The sequence below is a fragment of the Chaetodon trifascialis genome, chromosome 12, assembly GCF_039877785.1.
Source record: "Chaetodon trifascialis isolate fChaTrf1 chromosome 12, fChaTrf1.hap1, whole genome shotgun sequence".
NCBI classification, from domain to species: domain Eukaryota; kingdom Metazoa; phylum Chordata; class Actinopteri; order Chaetodontiformes; family Chaetodontidae; genus Chaetodon; species Chaetodon trifascialis.
This window is the reverse complement of record NC_092067.1, coordinates 27162366-27178472: the sequence shown is the minus strand read 5'-3', so window position 1 is coordinate 27178472 and position 16107 is coordinate 27162366. Positions and strand designations below refer to the sequence as shown.

The 16107-nt window shown below is 50.8% G+C and overlaps 2 protein-coding genes across 3 annotated transcripts in view; one reads left to right on the top strand and one right to left on the bottom strand.

Moving 5' to 3' along the window:
* Positions 1–16107, bottom strand: part of LOC139340352 (GDP-Man:Man(3)GlcNAc(2)-PP-Dol alpha-1,2-mannosyltransferase-like) — an 82060-nt gene that overhangs the window by 65950 nt on the left and 3 nt on the right. The window contains exons 1-6 of one of the 2 annotated variants that reach the window (XR_011602947.1): positions 16014–16107; positions 15598–15819; positions 15027–15229; positions 14613–14781; positions 13677–14305; positions 12467–13558 (exon numbers count right to left, since the gene is read on the bottom strand). The exon at positions 16014–16107 is cut by the window's right edge and continues 3 nt beyond it. Coding sequence is in view for 1 of the 2 variants with exons in the window: in XM_070976135.1 (XP_070832236.1) it covers positions 13275–13558; positions 13677–14305; positions 14613–14781; positions 15027–15229; positions 15598–15819; positions 16014–16069 (1563 nt within the window). In the remaining variant the exon portion in view is untranslated. Of the gene's footprint in view, positions 1–12089; positions 13559–13676; positions 14306–14612; positions 14782–15026; positions 15230–15597; positions 15820–16013 lie in introns of those variants that run through there. The other variant, XM_070976135.1, reaches the window with a different exon arrangement.
* On the top strand, positions 1715–12302 carry LOC139340354 (serine/threonine-protein kinase Nek5-like). The gene is made up of 23 exons (XM_070976137.1): positions 1715–1837; positions 2483–2579; positions 2865–2962; positions 3083–3166; positions 3626–3696; positions 4180–4266; positions 5347–5401; positions 5737–5850; positions 6074–6160; positions 6448–6496; positions 6911–7011; positions 7187–7224; positions 7432–7605; positions 7825–7903; positions 8522–8635; positions 9040–9138; positions 9756–9839; positions 9944–9997; positions 10244–10333; positions 10408–10579; positions 10963–11058; positions 11141–11216; positions 11592–12302. The coding sequence occupies exons 1-23, from the start codon at positions 1715–1717 to the stop codon at positions 11899–11901; spliced, it is 2352 nt and encodes a 783-aa protein (XP_070832238.1). The 3' UTR covers positions 11902–12302.

Genomic DNA, 16107 nt, shown 5'->3' with positions numbered 1-16107 from the left:
GATTCAAGAAAGAAAGAACAATAAAGTTAATTCAATAAACAGAAAGGTTTTCTGTCCTCTTCAGCTTCAGGTGACACTCTGACTCATGCTGCGACCTCTGAGGGGCTGCTGAGCCACAGGTTGAGAACCACTGCTGTGTCCTGTAACCACAGTCTGTCTGTGTGTTTGCAGTACGTTTACTGCAAACACACAGCTGTTTACAAGTAAATGAAGCTCTGAGTACAGTTTTTATGTACTTGTACTTAAGTATTTGAATTTATTCCACTTGAATCTTCTACTTACTGCAGCTCAGAGTATTTGTTACTCCACAGAAATATCAGCGTATCACATGGTGCAGAGTTACAGATGAAAGTAGTCGAATATAAAGTAATGATCTTTATAATGAAATGTGTCATCATAGAGCAGCAGGGACGCTTCCTCTGTACGATAAATACCTCTATTTTTTTTCCTGTTCATACTGCTGCTGTACAGAAGTAAAGGATTTGAGTACTTCGTCCACAGAGTCACATGCGCTTCACATCAGCCTGATATTTAACAATTTCTGTTATGAGGACTCGTGTTTTAAAGACGAGTTGCAAGAAGTTAATGGACTGATCCTGAACGTGTAGTACAGAACGTCTCAGTGCAGTGACATAGAGGTACTGCTGAGTACTTTGAGGAGTATTATAGAAGTATCGGGTATCTGTTTCCAGAAAATGAGTCTAACTTAGTGTTTATTTGAATGAAATGCTAATAAGAGATTGATGAGCGAGGCCTACATCTCCCAGCATGCCTTCTGGTTCCCCCCTCGCGCTTGCCGTATTAAGCAAACGGTGTGTGACGGTTTTTCTCTGCTCTTTAACCGGATACTTTGACTCTTCTGTTTGTTTCTTTTCTTCCTGAGAACAGCAGACGCGTCCTGAAGGTAAGCGCGGACTGTTATCTGACAGAAAGACCGGGAAAAACGACATTTTCTGTCCGAAGTGAACTTATGTTAGCATGCTACCATGGAAGCTAGTCGCCGTGTTTCTGTATCCATGGCAACGGGGTCTTCCGCCCGACTCAGCGGTGAAAAATGAAAAAAGTTTAAAAAGACTTTAAAGCTTCAACAAACATGAAATCAGCCGTGAATCAGACACAGCAGCGTCCATACTTCATCTGTGGTACAAAGTACACATTTGAAGTACTTTCCACAGTACTTTTATTGCACCACATCTCAGAGTGAAATGTACTTTTTACTGCAGTACGTGTACTTGACGTTTAGTTTAACTCCGACAGAAAAATCCTGCTGTGACATGAATGAGACACAAAGAGACTAGAGACAAGAGGACAGTCACAGGTGACACTTTTCTGCACGCAGTGCTTTTATTTTCAGTACTTGAAGTACTTTTTCCTGATCAGACTTACATACTTTTACTGCAGTAACATTTTCACTGCAGGACTTTTACTTGTGGTATTACAGTATTTTGACAGTGTGGTATTAGTACTTTTACTTCAGTAAAGGATGTGAACATTTTCTCCACCGCTGGTGGAAAGTATTGAAGTATATTTACCTGAGTGCAAGATTAAAGTACTATGTAGAGTACTTTCATTTTTTGCTGCTGAATACTTTAACTCTGCTACGTCTCAGAGGCAAACGTATTTTTACTGCAGTACTTGTAGTAACCAGCTGTACTTCCCTCACATTTCGGTGTAGAGGCTTTGCTCTGTCTCTCTTGCAGGTAAACCAGGTGTGATGAACAGCTATGAGGTCATCCGTCAGATCGGAGAGGGTGCGTTTGGGAAAGCCTTCCTGGTTCGGCACAGCGGGGCGGGTGGAGATGGGCGGTGCGTGGTCAAACAGGTGGACCTCAAACAGGTACAACGGCAGCATGCAGACAGTTTGTCACCAACAGGTGTTTGTTGTTTTTCTCCCCTGCAGTTCACACATGTTTCACGGAGTAGGTGTACACTGAGCAGGTGTACACACACAGAGCAGGTGTACACACAGGGCAGGTGTACACACACAGAGCAGGTGTACACACAGAGCAGGTGTACACACACTGAGCAGGTGTACACACACACAGAGCAAGTGTACACACACAGAGCAGGTGTACACAGAACAGGTGTACACACACAGAGCAGGTGTACACACACAGAGCAGGTGTACACACAGAGCAGGTGTACACACACACAGAGCAGGTGCACACAGAGCAAGTGTACACAGTGTAGGCCATTCATCTCTCTTCGTCTTCTGTTAACGTCTTCTTCAGTGAGGGTCAGAGGTGGACAGAGACGGACTGACTGAGTGTCCAGTATTGATGCTAAGCTAACATTGATCCCTGAAAATGACCAGACATTATTATCAGTTTAAAAAAGCACGTGAACACACATAAGATCAACCAAACATGTGGAAACACTCAGAGGCTTCATCAAGTCCACCAGCTGGTGTCCAGCCGTGGTGCCTTCAGGTTCACCTTAAAGTTTGGTGAAGTGTTGACTCTGAGGTGCGTTCACGCCTCAGATGTCGGCGAGGGAAAAGGAGGCGTCGAAGAAAGAAGCAAAGCTGCTGTCCAAGATGAAACACCCGAACATCGTCACCTTCATCACATCGTTCCAAGGTGAGCGCAGCTCCACGCAGATCACATGACCCCGAGCTCCACTGTGTGTGTACTGTCACTGTGTGTGTGTACTGTCACTGTGTGTGTGTACTGTCACTGTGTGTGTGTACTGTCACTGTGTGTATATACTGTGACTGTGTGTGTACTGTTACTGTGTGTGTGTACTGTCACTGTGTGTGTGTACTGTCACTGTGTGTATATACTGTGACTGTGTGTGTACTGTTACTGTGTGTGTGTGTGTGTGTGTGTGTGTGTGTGTGTGTGTGTGTGTGTGTGTGTGTACAGAGAGCGGCAGCCTGTACATAGTGATGGAGTACTGTGATGGAGGAGATCTGATGAAGAAGATCAACCAGCAGAGAGGAGTCCCCTTCACTGAGCAGCAGGTACACACACACACACACACACACACACACACACACACACACACACACACACACACACACACACACACACTTCCTCCCCTGTCCTGAGGAGGTCATGTGGTCTTCATGTGTGTCCTTCAGGTCCTGGACTGGTTTGTTCAGGTCTGTCTGGGCCTCAAACACATCCACGACAGGAAGATCCTCCACAGAGACATCAAAGCTCAGGTACCACCACGCTCTGCACACGCTCACCTCACCACCTCACCACTTCACTACTTCATTCATTTATCACTTATGAAGTGAGTCACTTCATCACTTCACCACTTCACTACTTCATTCATTCATCATTTCATCACTTCACCACTTCATCCATTCATTCATTCATTCATTCATTCATTCATTCATCACTTCATTCACTTCATCACTGAGCCTCGCAGCCCACAGGCTGTTCACTCCAGCTGAGCTTGGACGTCCTCACCTGTGTGATGTCATCATCAGACAGGTGAGCTCAGCTTTGCTCTGAACAAAGAGCTCGCTGTGAGTGACTGACCACCACTGACCACAGACATCAGTGTCTGTCATCAGGCCTGTCTGTTACACACACGCACGGACACACACACGCACACACACACACGCACACACACACACACACGCCCAGTCACTGCTCTCCTCCCTCTCGTCTAGAATATCTTCCTCACTGATGGAGGGATGAAGGCAAAGCTGGGGGACTTTGGCATCGCGAGAATGTTGAATAAGTAAGACAGTGTCTTCACACACACACACACACACACACACACACATGCATGCACGCACATGCACACACACACACGCACACACACACACACACACACTCACACTCAGGGCCCAGCTGTTGTCACTGAGTGCTCTGACACACATGGAAGACGTCCAACGAGTCATTATCATTCCTGTCCACCAGGACACATAGACACAGTCAGCCTGTCAGACCGAGCTGAGGGACGCAGGCCGTGTCCTGCTGTCTAAGATGTAAGGACAAGCCGTGGTGGAGAGTAACTAAGTACTTTTGCACAAGAAAATGCTGCTGCCACACACTCACCACAGGAAATTGACTTATTGTCCAGTGTGAAGAACCCGAGGTCACATGACTGACATGAGCACTCCACCATGAGACACTAACGTCTTTAAAATGTGTTTGAGGCTTCACTGACGCACCTGTTGACCTCTGACCTCTGAGTTTGTGTGTGTGTGTGTGTCTGCAGCACCATGGAGCTGGCCAGGACCTGTGTGGGGACACCGTACTACCTGTCCCCAGAGATCTGTGAGGGACGACCCTACAACAACAAGACGTACGTATGTGCTCCCCCTGAACCAGCCAGCAGGATGTAAAGAGGCTCAGTGAGCTCCAGCTGAGTCCTTTTCGCTTCTGTTCCTACTGTTGGAAAAGAAAAGTGAAAGTTGACTCTTCTCGTGTTGCAGCAGCACACGTGGCACAAAGCCAAGCTCGACCAACCTGATGAGGCTTGTTGTGTTGGCTGAGCTGTGATTGGACCGGGACTGCTTGGGGGAGGGGTTTAGAAGTGTCTCAGGTCTGTGTGCAGAGAGCAGCTTCCTTTTTTATTTCATGGTGGTGATGAGAGCGAACAGGTCTGAGATCAGACCGCCATCACCTGCTGCCCTGAACACGTCAGCAACATGTCCAGACGCCTCGCACACACGCTGCTGCTCAGGTCAAAGAGGTCAAAGGTCCTCGTCTGTCCCACACTGACCTGCACCTGAGCCCAATTCTAAAACTCACCCTAAAATCTCAGACAGTGCTGTGAGGAAGACAAGAAGATGTCTTCAGGTCCTCAAAATGTCTTCTTTCTCCTGGTCTGAAGTGTTTGTCTGACCTCACACACGCGCGCACACACACACACACACACACGCACAGTCAGCACGAGGACAAACATCCAAAGGTCAGACACCTGACCAGGCGAGTGGTGAGGAAGTGAAGTGAAACAGTTCGATGGTTTGGAAAGCTAAAGAAATAACAGACGTGGTGTGTCCTGAAGACAGCAGACCGTGTGGACAGACGTGATGTGAAGCTGTGATCGTGCAGCCTCGTGTCGCTCTGCAGTGAGCTCAGCCAGCTCTGTTTCAACAAGAAACACGTCGAGTTACACAAGACGCCCGTAAGGCTGCGTCACGGTGACCTCACAGACAGAACACTCCCTGACGCTGTGTGTCTCAGACATCGGGAGGACGCTTGAGGACAATAAAACAAAACCAGGAAGTTTGTTTATGAGGGTGGTTTTAAAGTCGACTGTATATAAAGCACCTTTTCTCAAGCGAGTGTGTGTGTGTGCGTGTGTGTCTGCGTGCGTGCGTGCGTGCGTGCGTGCGTGTGTGTGTCTGCGTACGTGTGTGTGTGTCCGTTCTCTCTGCAGGGATATCTGGTCTCTGGGCTGCGTCCTGTATGAACTCTGCACCCTGAGGCATCCAGTGAGCTGCACCACACCCAGCACATCAGCAGCTGCCTCACACATCAGCTGACAAGGCTCTGCTAACACCGAGCTAATGCTAACACCGAGCTAATGCTAGCACCGAGCACATGTTAACACTGAGCTTTAGGTGACACTGAGCTGAAGCTAACACTGTGGGAAAGCTAAAACTGAGCTGAAGCTAACAGCAAGCTAATGCTAAAACTGAGCTGAAGCTAGCAGTACGAGAACGAGGTCAAAGTTTCACATTTTTACACTGAAAAATAAACTGATAAACTGTGTGTGTGTGTGTGTGTGTGTGTGTGTGTGTGTGTGTGCGTGCGTGTGAGTGAGCAGTTTGAGGGCAGCAGTCTGCAGCAGCTGGTCAGTAAGATCTGCAGGGGGCGCTACAGTCCAGTACCCAGCCGCTACTCATACGACCTCCGTCTGCTGGTCAGCCAACTGTTCAAGGTCAGACGCTCTGAAGACAGTTTGTATTTCGTCTCTTCTCTTTTATTTCTGTCTGTTTGGTGTGAACATGAGTGCAGAAACAACAGCTAAGTACAAATTCAAGTACTTCCATTTTGTACTTCTACTCCACTAAGTACTCTGCATATGCAGTACTTTTACTGCCTACACTCATCTGACAGCTCACTGCTGACCGTTCAGATCAGTTTACTCTGCTGGTCTTCAGGTCAACCCGCGGGACCGTCCCTCAGTCAGCTCCGTCCTCAGGCGTCCCGTCCTGGAGAGGCACATCAGCAGACACCTGGACCCGCAGGTGAGGAGTCTGATTGGTTCACGGATCAGCTTCGTGAAACGGGCGGTTTGTGAAACAGGATTCAGAATAAATGTGGTCGTTCTCTGAGTGTAATCTCCCACAATGCAATGCTCAGAGGAAGTAGAGCAGCTGCTCACAGCTGGAAAATGTGGATGTGGTGAAACAGCTGCAGAAGGAATTTATAGACAAGAAGAAGTCAGAAGAACTGTGTGTGTGTGTGTGTGTGTGTGTGTGTGTGTGTGTGTGTGTGTGTGTGTGTGTGTGTGTGTGTGTGTGTGTGTGTGCAGGTGATGCAGGAAGAGTTCAGCCACACGGCGCGGCGTGGAAGCAGAGCAGGTGACACACAAACATGTTAAATGTAACTCAGGTATCAACCAGCAGCTGAGACACAAACTGGTGCTTCAGTGGTTTCACTGGTCTGATGTGGACTCTGGCGCCACCCAGTGGTCGTTTCCTGTTGTTGTTGTTGGCTCTGCTCCGGCCGCCGTCCCTGAACGCACCAGATAACCTGCAGGAAGCTCTGTCCTGATTGGCCCGAGGAACTTGTCTGGTGTCTTAAAGCGTGAAGGAGCGTCCGCTCACTGAACCAATCAGCTCTGTCAGCTCACGCTGTCTGTTTACATCAGAGCTCATTCATTGGTCAGCTGGAGCAGGTAGAGCAGAGTGAACAGGAAGCGGCTCTGGGTCAGTCAGACGTTCACGAAGGAGGCGACACTCTGACGTCTGACCTGAGGCTCTGCTGTCACTCAGAGGAGGCGCAGAGGAGCAGACCTGCAGGGAGAGGGGGGGCCGCCGTGAGGAGGCCGGCGCCTAGACCGGACCCGAGGGTCCGCCCCCCGCCCCCCTACACGGTAATCATGATGAGAGTGACAGTACGAGGCACACGGTAGTAGTACCACATACTGCACACTCAGTACACACAGTATATACACTACACACACTACACACAGTACACAGTGACTGCAGGATCATACTCCTTCCTGTACTTATGTTGTGTACTGATACTCCATTTGTTCCTGGTGGCAGCCTCTTCATCACAGAGCAGCAGAGCAGCGGAGCCACAGGTGAGTTCATGCGTACAGGTAACTCTTCATCAGTGATGCTGCAGCATGATGACGATGATGATGATGATGATGATGATGATGATGACGATGACGATGACGATGACGATGATGATGATGACGATGACGATGACGATGACGATGACGATGACGATGACGATGACGATGATGATGATGAGCTCCACCTGTGACCTTCTGTTACTGGTGCAGGTTTCATGGACAGCAGCCAGTCCACCATTACCAGCACTACCACGCCCAGCTGGACGCCTTCCAGAGGAGGAACAGGGAGGGCATCCTCCCTCCTCCTCCTCCTCCTCCTCCTCCTCCTCCTCCTCCTCTTCCTCAGGAGCAGTGTGAAGACCAGCCTGTGGAGCCGTACCAGCTGTCAGTGACCGCACACTCAAAGCTGCATCTGACTTTACGTTCATCATGGGTTCATCTGTCGATCATTGTCTCATTTCCTGTTTGTCCTGCTCGTCTCTGCTCGTCCCTGTTCGTCCCTGTTCGTCCCTGCTGTCTCTGCTCGTCCCTGCTGTCTCTGCTTGTCCCTGCTTGTCCCTGCTTGTCCCTGCTCGTCCCTGCTCGTCCCTGCTCGTCCCTCAGAGTGGCTGCAGCTCGGGATGAATACCTGCAGAGGAGACATGAGGCCAACCAGAACAGGCTGAGAGCTGAGAGACAGCTGGTGAGACTTTCACATCTGTTCATGTCACACACAGTAAGTCTACACAGGAAGTACTCCATTCATGAAGAGTAACTGCAGTAACTGCAGTACTCCACGTTAAAGAAGAGCAGACATGAAGACACTGTTCAGGAGGTTTGGTCACATGACTCAGACCAGGAAACACATCAGAGTTTCAAAGGCCAAGTGAGGGCGAAATAACTAAGTACATTTACTCAAGTACTGCACTTAAGCACAACTTTAAGGTACTTGTAGTGTAGTTCTACTTTCCTCTGTACTTGTACTGCACATTCAGAGGCGAATCAGCAGATGGATGAGGATGATCGTTATCGATGAAGACAAACTTTATTGATCCTTTGGTGAAATCAAACATCAGATCCACGTTTTCAGCTGCAGCGTCAGTCTGATGAACACATGAATCCCATAAAGTCTGAGTGCAGGACAGAGTATTTCTACACTGCAGTATTACTACTGTTACTGAAGTAACACATGTAAGTACTCCTCCCAGCGCTGCACATGACAGAAGTGACGATGAAACAGTGACATTAAAGGAGGACTACAGACAGTCAGAGGTCATTTCCCATCATGCCCTTCTTTGACACCCCCCCCTCTGACCGTCAGGGTCTGCGTCCGTGTACAGCCGAGCGCAACAGGAAGCCTGGCGGCCAGAAACAGGAAGTGAGACAACCTGAACACCAGCATGGACCTCAGGACCGGAGGCTGGACGGACAGCAGGTGGGACACTCAGGAGACAACCACTGCAAAGTAACTGAGTACTTTTACTCAAGTACAAGTAATAATCTACACAGGCCATTTTCCTGCATTGAGTACTTTTTTACTTCAAATACTTTAATACTTCCCTGATTATACTGACATACTTTTACTTCAGTAACATTTTCAGGGCAGTAGAGTGTGTACTTACTTGTAGTATTTGTGCAGTGTGGTATTAGTACTCTTACTTAAGTGAAGGATTTGAATATTCACTCTGCTGACAGAGACAGAGACGAGCAGACACATAACTACACACGCATTCAAGTACTGTACTGAAGTACAACGTAGAAGTACTTTAGTTTTTGTGTGCGTGCGTGCGTGCGTGCGTGCGTGCGTGCGTGCGTGCGTGCGTGCGTGTGTGTGTGCAGGAGTACCTGCGTCAGCTGGACGTCATCAGGCAGCAGTATCATGAGGACGTGAGGCAGATGAGGCTGAGAGCTGAAGCCGAAGCTGAAGCTGAGGTATCAGTGAGTCTGTCCTCTGACGGCCGACAGAGACATCAGAACATGATCAATAAGACATCAGAACATGATCAATAAGACATCAGAACATGATCAATAAGACATCAGAACATGATCAGTAAACCATCAGAACATGATCAATAAACCATCAGAACATGATCAATAAACCATCAGAACATGATCAGTAAACCATCAGAACATGATCAATAAGACATCAGAACATGATCAATAAGACATCAGAACATGATCAGTAAACCATCAGAACATGATCAATAAGACATCAGAACATGATCAGTAAACCATCAGAACATGATCAGTAAACCATCAGAACATGATCAATAAGACATCAGAACATGATCAATAAGACATCAGAACATGATCAATAAGACATCAGAACATGATCAGTAAACCATCAGAACATGATCAGTAAACCATCAGAACATGATCAATAAGACATCAGAACATGATCAATAAGACATCAGAACATGATCAATAAGACATCAGAACATGATCAGTAAACCATCAGAACATGATCAATAAGACATCAGAACATGATCAGTAAACCATCAGAACATGATCAATAAACCATCAGAACATGATCAATGGTTCCACTCTGTCGTCAGCAGAGAACCTTTGTGGTGGAGAGACCCGGAGAGCCGGAAGCTTCTGCAGACGGCGAGCAGCAGCAGGGAGCCTCACCTGTACAGGTAACACTGACGAGGATCAGCTGGTCTGACCGGTCTGAGAGCTGTCGTCGACATGAGCGTCGCTCCATCACAGCGCTCACTCCTGTTTGTCCCTCCTGCCGCAGGACGTAGAAGCAGCTCTGATGCAGATCAGAGAGGACAGAAGACACAAAGACAAGGTGAGACTGGATGAGCTAAACCGGACCGAAGACTTAGACCTGACCTAAAGTCTGACAGCCAGCAGCTCTGGAGGGTTTGATGCAGCTTCTGAACAGTGGAAGGACAGAGGACAGCGTCAAAGGACAGAGGACAGAACACGGTGTTAAAGGAAGGTCGAGGGTTTAGAGCAGAGACATAGACCCAGGAGAGGACGGGGAGGACAGGGGGACGGTTCAGCGTTTAGGACTTGTTTGTCTTTTCTGCAGAAAGGAATCATGTTTGAGATCCGGTTAGACGACACAGAGAGGGAGGAAGAGGAAGAGGAGAGAAGAGAGGAAGAGGAGCAGAAGGACGAGGTAAGTGACAGCTGTCTGTCCCTTTCTTCTTCTTTTCTTTCTCTCTCTCATTCTGTCCCTGACTCCCCAAACAGGAAGTGGACCCACTGAACCAGACTCTGAGCTTCCAGGAGGGAGAGGAGATGAAGCTGTGGGATTGGTTGGAGGTGAGAAGGGGGTGGAGCCAGAGGACTCCTCAGACTCTGTTGGACGCACTCGCCAACATGGACGTCTACTCTGCCTACAGCAGCATGGTGGAGGCTGAAGGTGAAGCACGGCTCACTGTTCTGGTTCTCAGTCATCTGCTACCGAACATCATTTATGCTAAGCTAAGATGGTAGGTTTGCTTAGCTTAGCTGTTAGCTCCACTCTGTGAGTTTCTGTAGTCCCAACACATCCGACAGAGTGAGACCTCCTCTCTGTGGAGGATCACTTTCACCTTCATTGATTTCATATCAATAATTTAAATGATCAGCTTAGTAGTTTTGAATCTGGAGCTTCAGTATTTGGATCAAGTATCATCCATCATTAGCTGTGACCTTTGACCTCCAGCAGGCAGCACTGTTGTCTCACACAGAGCTTTAAAGTCACTGCAGAGGCACAGCTGACTGTGACTGCAGTGACACCTGTACGTCTCCCCCCCCCCCCAGGTCGCAGTCAGTGGGTGGACAGCCCCCCCAACACGCTGCTGAGCGCTCTGGCTCGGGCTGAACTCGCCTCGTCGAGTCTGGACTCAGCGACTGCAGGTCAGGCGATTGGTCTGCAGGTAAGGTGAACGACAGGTGTTCACTAGAACAACACTGATACTCTGAGCTGTCTCTCCTGTAGAGCTGGAGACGGGCCGAGCGGAGGAGGAGGAGGAGGAGCAGGAGGATGAAGAGCCGAGGTCAGACGATGAAGACACGTGAGTCAAACTGCTGTCAGTTAAAAAACATCTACTGAAATGAGCACATCAGGACACTGCAGCCAGATCACCTGTCAGCTCACCTGTCACACGTGTCAGTTCACCTGTCAGATCACCTGTCAGCGCGCCTGTCAGCTCGCCTGTCTCACCTGTCAGCTCGCCTGTCTCACCTGTCAGCTCGCCTGTCTCACCTGTCAGCTCACCTGTCAGCTCACCTGTCAGCTCGCCTGTCTCACCTGTCAGCTCACCTGTCAGCTCACCTGTCAGCTCACCTGTTCACTTTATGAACGCGTTGTTGTTTCGTTCTGTGTTTGTAAACGCAGCAGCTCTGATGTCAGAATGCTCTGAATGATGTCATTTCCTGCTTCTCGTCAGGAACTTCGAGGAGTCGGAGGATGAGCTGAGGGAGGCGGTGGCGGACTCCATGAAGAACCTGTTTGTCCTGGAGGACGGGAACTCGGATGAGGCGGACGGCAGCGAGGGGGGGGCGGCGGAGGATGATGGGATGGTGGACGGTGAGGACGGAGGAGCAGCGAGCGCTGCAGACTCTCAACAGATCCAGCCGGACGTCGAGGACCCAGGCGGCGCCGGCGGACCAACTGTGGTCGTTTCCTGTGAAGGTGAGGGTCGGCGTGAGCGTCCAGACGATGACTCGGCTCTGAAGACGCAGCGTCATACGTCCTGAGAGAAAGACAAGACGTTCACTCTGACAGTGAGAGCGTCTCTGACGAAGCACAGACGCTCAAATCCTGCTGGGACTATTTTCAGCGGCGGATGAATCCATGTGTGCTGTAGTGAGTGTTTGTGTGTGTGTGTGTTTATGATGAAGGAACAACAGAGGAAAACGACAAATCAGCTGTGAGACGCTGAGCTGCTGTTTTGATCAGATTTATTGACAAGGGAAAAGATTTGTTTTGCTTTCTGCGTCTTCACTTTGACAGGCGGCGGCCATGTTTGTCTGAAGTCCACAGAAAAGGACACAGTCGATGTTTGACGGCTGCTTTTATTGTTTAAGGTGGACTTTGAGTTTCTCAGTGAAACGAACTGTGAACATCATGTCAACACGTGAAACAGGAAAAGTGCTTCTTTAAAATAAAGTCTGTCATCGTCTTCTCATTGGATCACAAACAGGAATGCAGGAAGTGAATCAACGTTTTAAATAAGAGCGACGGCCGTCAGCTGAGCCGACATTGAAAACATCTTCAGCTAACTGACAAACATCTGGTGGCTGTCAGCGGCGTCACACCAACACGTCAGTCTGCAACATAACTTTATTTAAACACCTTCGAGGACAAATGACAAGTCATCATCAGTTTCATTTCTGAGTGCAGCACGTGTTAGCTTAGCACAAAGACTGCAAGCAGGGGGAAACTGCTAGCCTAGCATAATTAGCTGTCTGATTGACATGTTGGGTCTCATGAACAGAAACACAAAACGAGGCTGACGTGTTAGCCGTTAGCCTGTGAACTAAAAATGTAAATAAAATACAAACAGATGGAAGACGTTTTCTTGTTCGTACGCAGGCTAGCAGGTTCTCCTGCTGTTAGCCTTTGTGCTAAGCTAAGCTCTGCATGCTCTCTTTAACGAACAAGCTGCTTACGTCCGCTTCAGTCCACCTTTGGTCCGGGAAGCTTCCTGGACCTCGACGAGCACCATGTGAGCGGACTGACGAGCTGCAGGTGAGGAAACGTGCGGCGGCCTCGTCTCCATTAGACGCTCCAAACTCGCCATGTTTCCGGCTGGACTGACGCTCGTGAGTTTGACACATGCAGAGTGTGGAAATGTCTTGTATGACTGTTTTTGCTTGTTTGTCTCAGGGGATGAGAAGGACAGTTTGAGCTCTGAGTGTCCACCAGGACCTCCTCTTTAACTGTCCTCTGTCTGTTGTTTGAGTGAGTGAGGCATGGCGTCCCTTTACTCACCGTGCTGGAGGCTGATCTTTGATAGAAATAGATATGACCCTCACGGCATCGCCTCGCGTGTCTGTGCAGCACTAATAAAAACCAGGACAGACAAAGTCCTGGTCCCTGGTGGACACCGGGCCTCGTCTGCTCGTCCTCATCGCTCCAGTTTGCTCATCAGAGGCTCCGTGGCAGCGAGGAAGCTTTCCTCAAACTCCTGGTCGGAGAATCGCTCCACGGAGCGCCGCCCGTTACGTCTGATCTCCAGTCTGGCCGACGGAGACAGCGACAGGATGGTTTCCATGGCGGCGGCGTAGCTGTCCTCGGTGTCGGCCAGGAAGCCCGTCTGTCCTCCTTCGTACGGCACCACGATGTCCAGCTTTGGACCTCCAGACTTGTGAGCCAGAACGATGGTGCCTGCAGCCATACACTCCACCACACCTGCAGAGACAACAACATCCAGAGCAGCTCACCTGACACGTGGAGCCAATCAGGGCTCAGTATGAATGTGACAGTGTGTGCGTGTGTGTGTGTGTGTGTGTGTGTGTGTTGTCCTCACCTATGCCAAAGTGCTCGTTCCACATGGTGTGCAGACCGATGGTGGCGTCCACCAGCTCCCTCTTCAGCTCCTCAAAGGACACGTTGAGTTTGAAGTGGACGCGGTCGGACACGTCCAGCTCCTGGCAGAGCCCCCGCAGCATCAGCACCCTCTCCTCGTCCTCCTGGTTCCTGCACCCGCCGATAAGCACCAACCGCAGCGACTCCCGCCCCCCGGGCCCGTCCCGCTTCCTGTCCAGGAGCCTGCGAAATGCCCTGATCTGCAGCCGGTGGTCCTTCTCGGGCCGGAACTGACCCACCGACACGATGGAGTGGCACTTCCTGTCCCCTCCCGCTCCTCCGTCCCCTCCCTCTCCGTTCCCCAGCTCCTCCCAGCCCTCCTCCGCCTCATCCTCGTCCTCCAGCGGGACGTCCAGGAAGGCCCTGACGTCGCAGGGCGGGTAGACCACGCAGGTGCGGCTGGGGGAGCGCCACAGAGCCAGGATGTGCCCGAGCGTCCAGGTGGAGTTGACCATGATGACGTCGCTGCAGGAGCCGGCCAGGCCGTACAGCAGAGCGAAGCAGCAGTAATACACCACCTTGACGGCGCTCAGCAGGGGGTTTCTGGAGATGAAGTCCGCGTTGTTGAACCTGGAACCAGGAAAGTACGTCTGAACTAAACCGACCAGTTTCACACTTCCTGTCTCTGTCTAACCTCCATGATCAGGGTCACAGAGGTCAGGATGAGGTCAGGGTCACACATTTCATCAGACGGCGCCGTGATTGGAGACGCAGTCAGCTGACTCGTTAGCACGTTAACGAGCCACATTCAACCCAATGACCCTCAGAAAAGACGGAAACAACTGAGAACAGCTGCATGATGAAATGTGTGTGTGGGTGGGGGTGTGCGTGTATGTGTGTATGTGTGTGTGTGTGTGCGTGCGTGCGTGCGCTGTACCTGGGGTTCCTCTCTCGGACCACAGACAGCATGTCGGTGCTGACGGTGGGATAGTGAACGTAGCTCGCCACCTTACAGCCGGCCAGGTAGCGGAAGATGGGCAGAGTGAAGGCGTAGCCCATCGAGTCCACGTACAGGTCAGGAACGAAGGCTGAGAGCGCCTCCCAGCCTGCACGCGCGCGCGCACACACACACACACACACACACACACACACACACACACACACACACACACACACACACACACACACACACACACACACACACACACACACACACACACACACACACACACACACACCCCATCAGCCCTTCTGTTCTGCTGTGTTTGGTGTTTCCAGAAGCATCAACAGCAGCACATTAAATTCAAACCATGAAGAAGAGACAACAACGCGTCTCAGAGCGCCGCCTCACCGAGGAACATGGAGCCGGCGCTCTGGCCCAGCAGGGTGAAGTGAGGGTAACAGCTGGCCTCCACCAGCACGCGGTGACGCAGGAAGACGAAGGTGATCGGTCGAGGCAGCGTGATGTTGAAACGCCGCCGGGCTCCCTCCACGATCTGCTCGCCCGTCACTCCCTGGTCGCCCGTGTAAACCACGAAGGAGACGCCGGGGTACCTGTGATGAGGGGGGAGGGGCAAACACAGTCAGAGGTGCAGGATGTCTGAAACCACCAGAGGTCAAACGCTCCTGGGTCCTTTCAGGTGGACGTGTTCACCTGTCAGGTGAACTCAGGAAATGAGTGACCACCCTTCACACACTCGTGTGACAAAGGCTCAAACACAGAATGACACATCAGAAAAAGGAAGACACTCCAAAAGTATGTGGACACCTGACACGGGTCCAGTACTGATCAGGTGTGTCTCACGGGCTGTGTCCAGCTCACCTCACCTGGTCCAGACCAAACCAGGACAACAGGCCCACACTCAAAGCATGTCAACAAGGGTGTCCACATATTTTTGGCCACACAGTAGAACCAGGTGTACCGGTGCATGAGGGCCCTCAGGGAGCACCAGAGGACCCGCTCCCCGCCTCCTCCGGCGTTGCAGTACGGGTGGAAGAAGGCCACCGCGGGGCCGCCGTCCCGAGCCCGACGGGCCCTGCGGCGGCCCTGCAGCCACATGCGGACCCCCAGCAGGAGCAGCAGCAGGACGAGGGTCAGGAGCAGGCTGAGGTAGGCGCAGGGCACCACCAGGGACCACAGCAGCCTGAGGGGACAGACAGAGACAGTGACACCGCCGGGACCGAGAGCTACTGACGTTAGCACTTAGAGGCTAGTTCGGCTAAAGCTAGCTGTGACGCGCTGTCCGAGATTTAACAAGTTATCAGCGGAGGAGAGGAAGAGACACACTGAGAGACACTGAGGGACACACTGAGGGACACACTGAGACACCACACTCACCTCATGAAATCACAGAAGCACAGAGAAAAGTGCTGCTCGTGCTCCTGAGCCGCCATCTTCACAACACTCAACAGCTGACGTTACACTTCCGAAA

Excerpts from the sequence above, each read along its gene's own strand:
- LOC139340354 (XM_070976137.1), top strand. The coding sequence starts at position 1,715 with ATGAACAGCTATGAGGTCATCCGTCAGATCGGAGAGGGTGCGTTTGGG. Across the intron at positions 1,838-2,482 it reads AACAGGTGGACCTCAAACAG|ATGTCGGCGAGGGAAAAGGA; the intron begins GTACAACGGCAG and ends TTCACGCCTCAG. Across the intron at positions 4,267-5,346 it reads CGACCCTACAACAACAAGAC|GGATATCTGGTCTCTGGGCT; the intron begins GTACGTATGTGC and ends TTCTCTCTGCAG.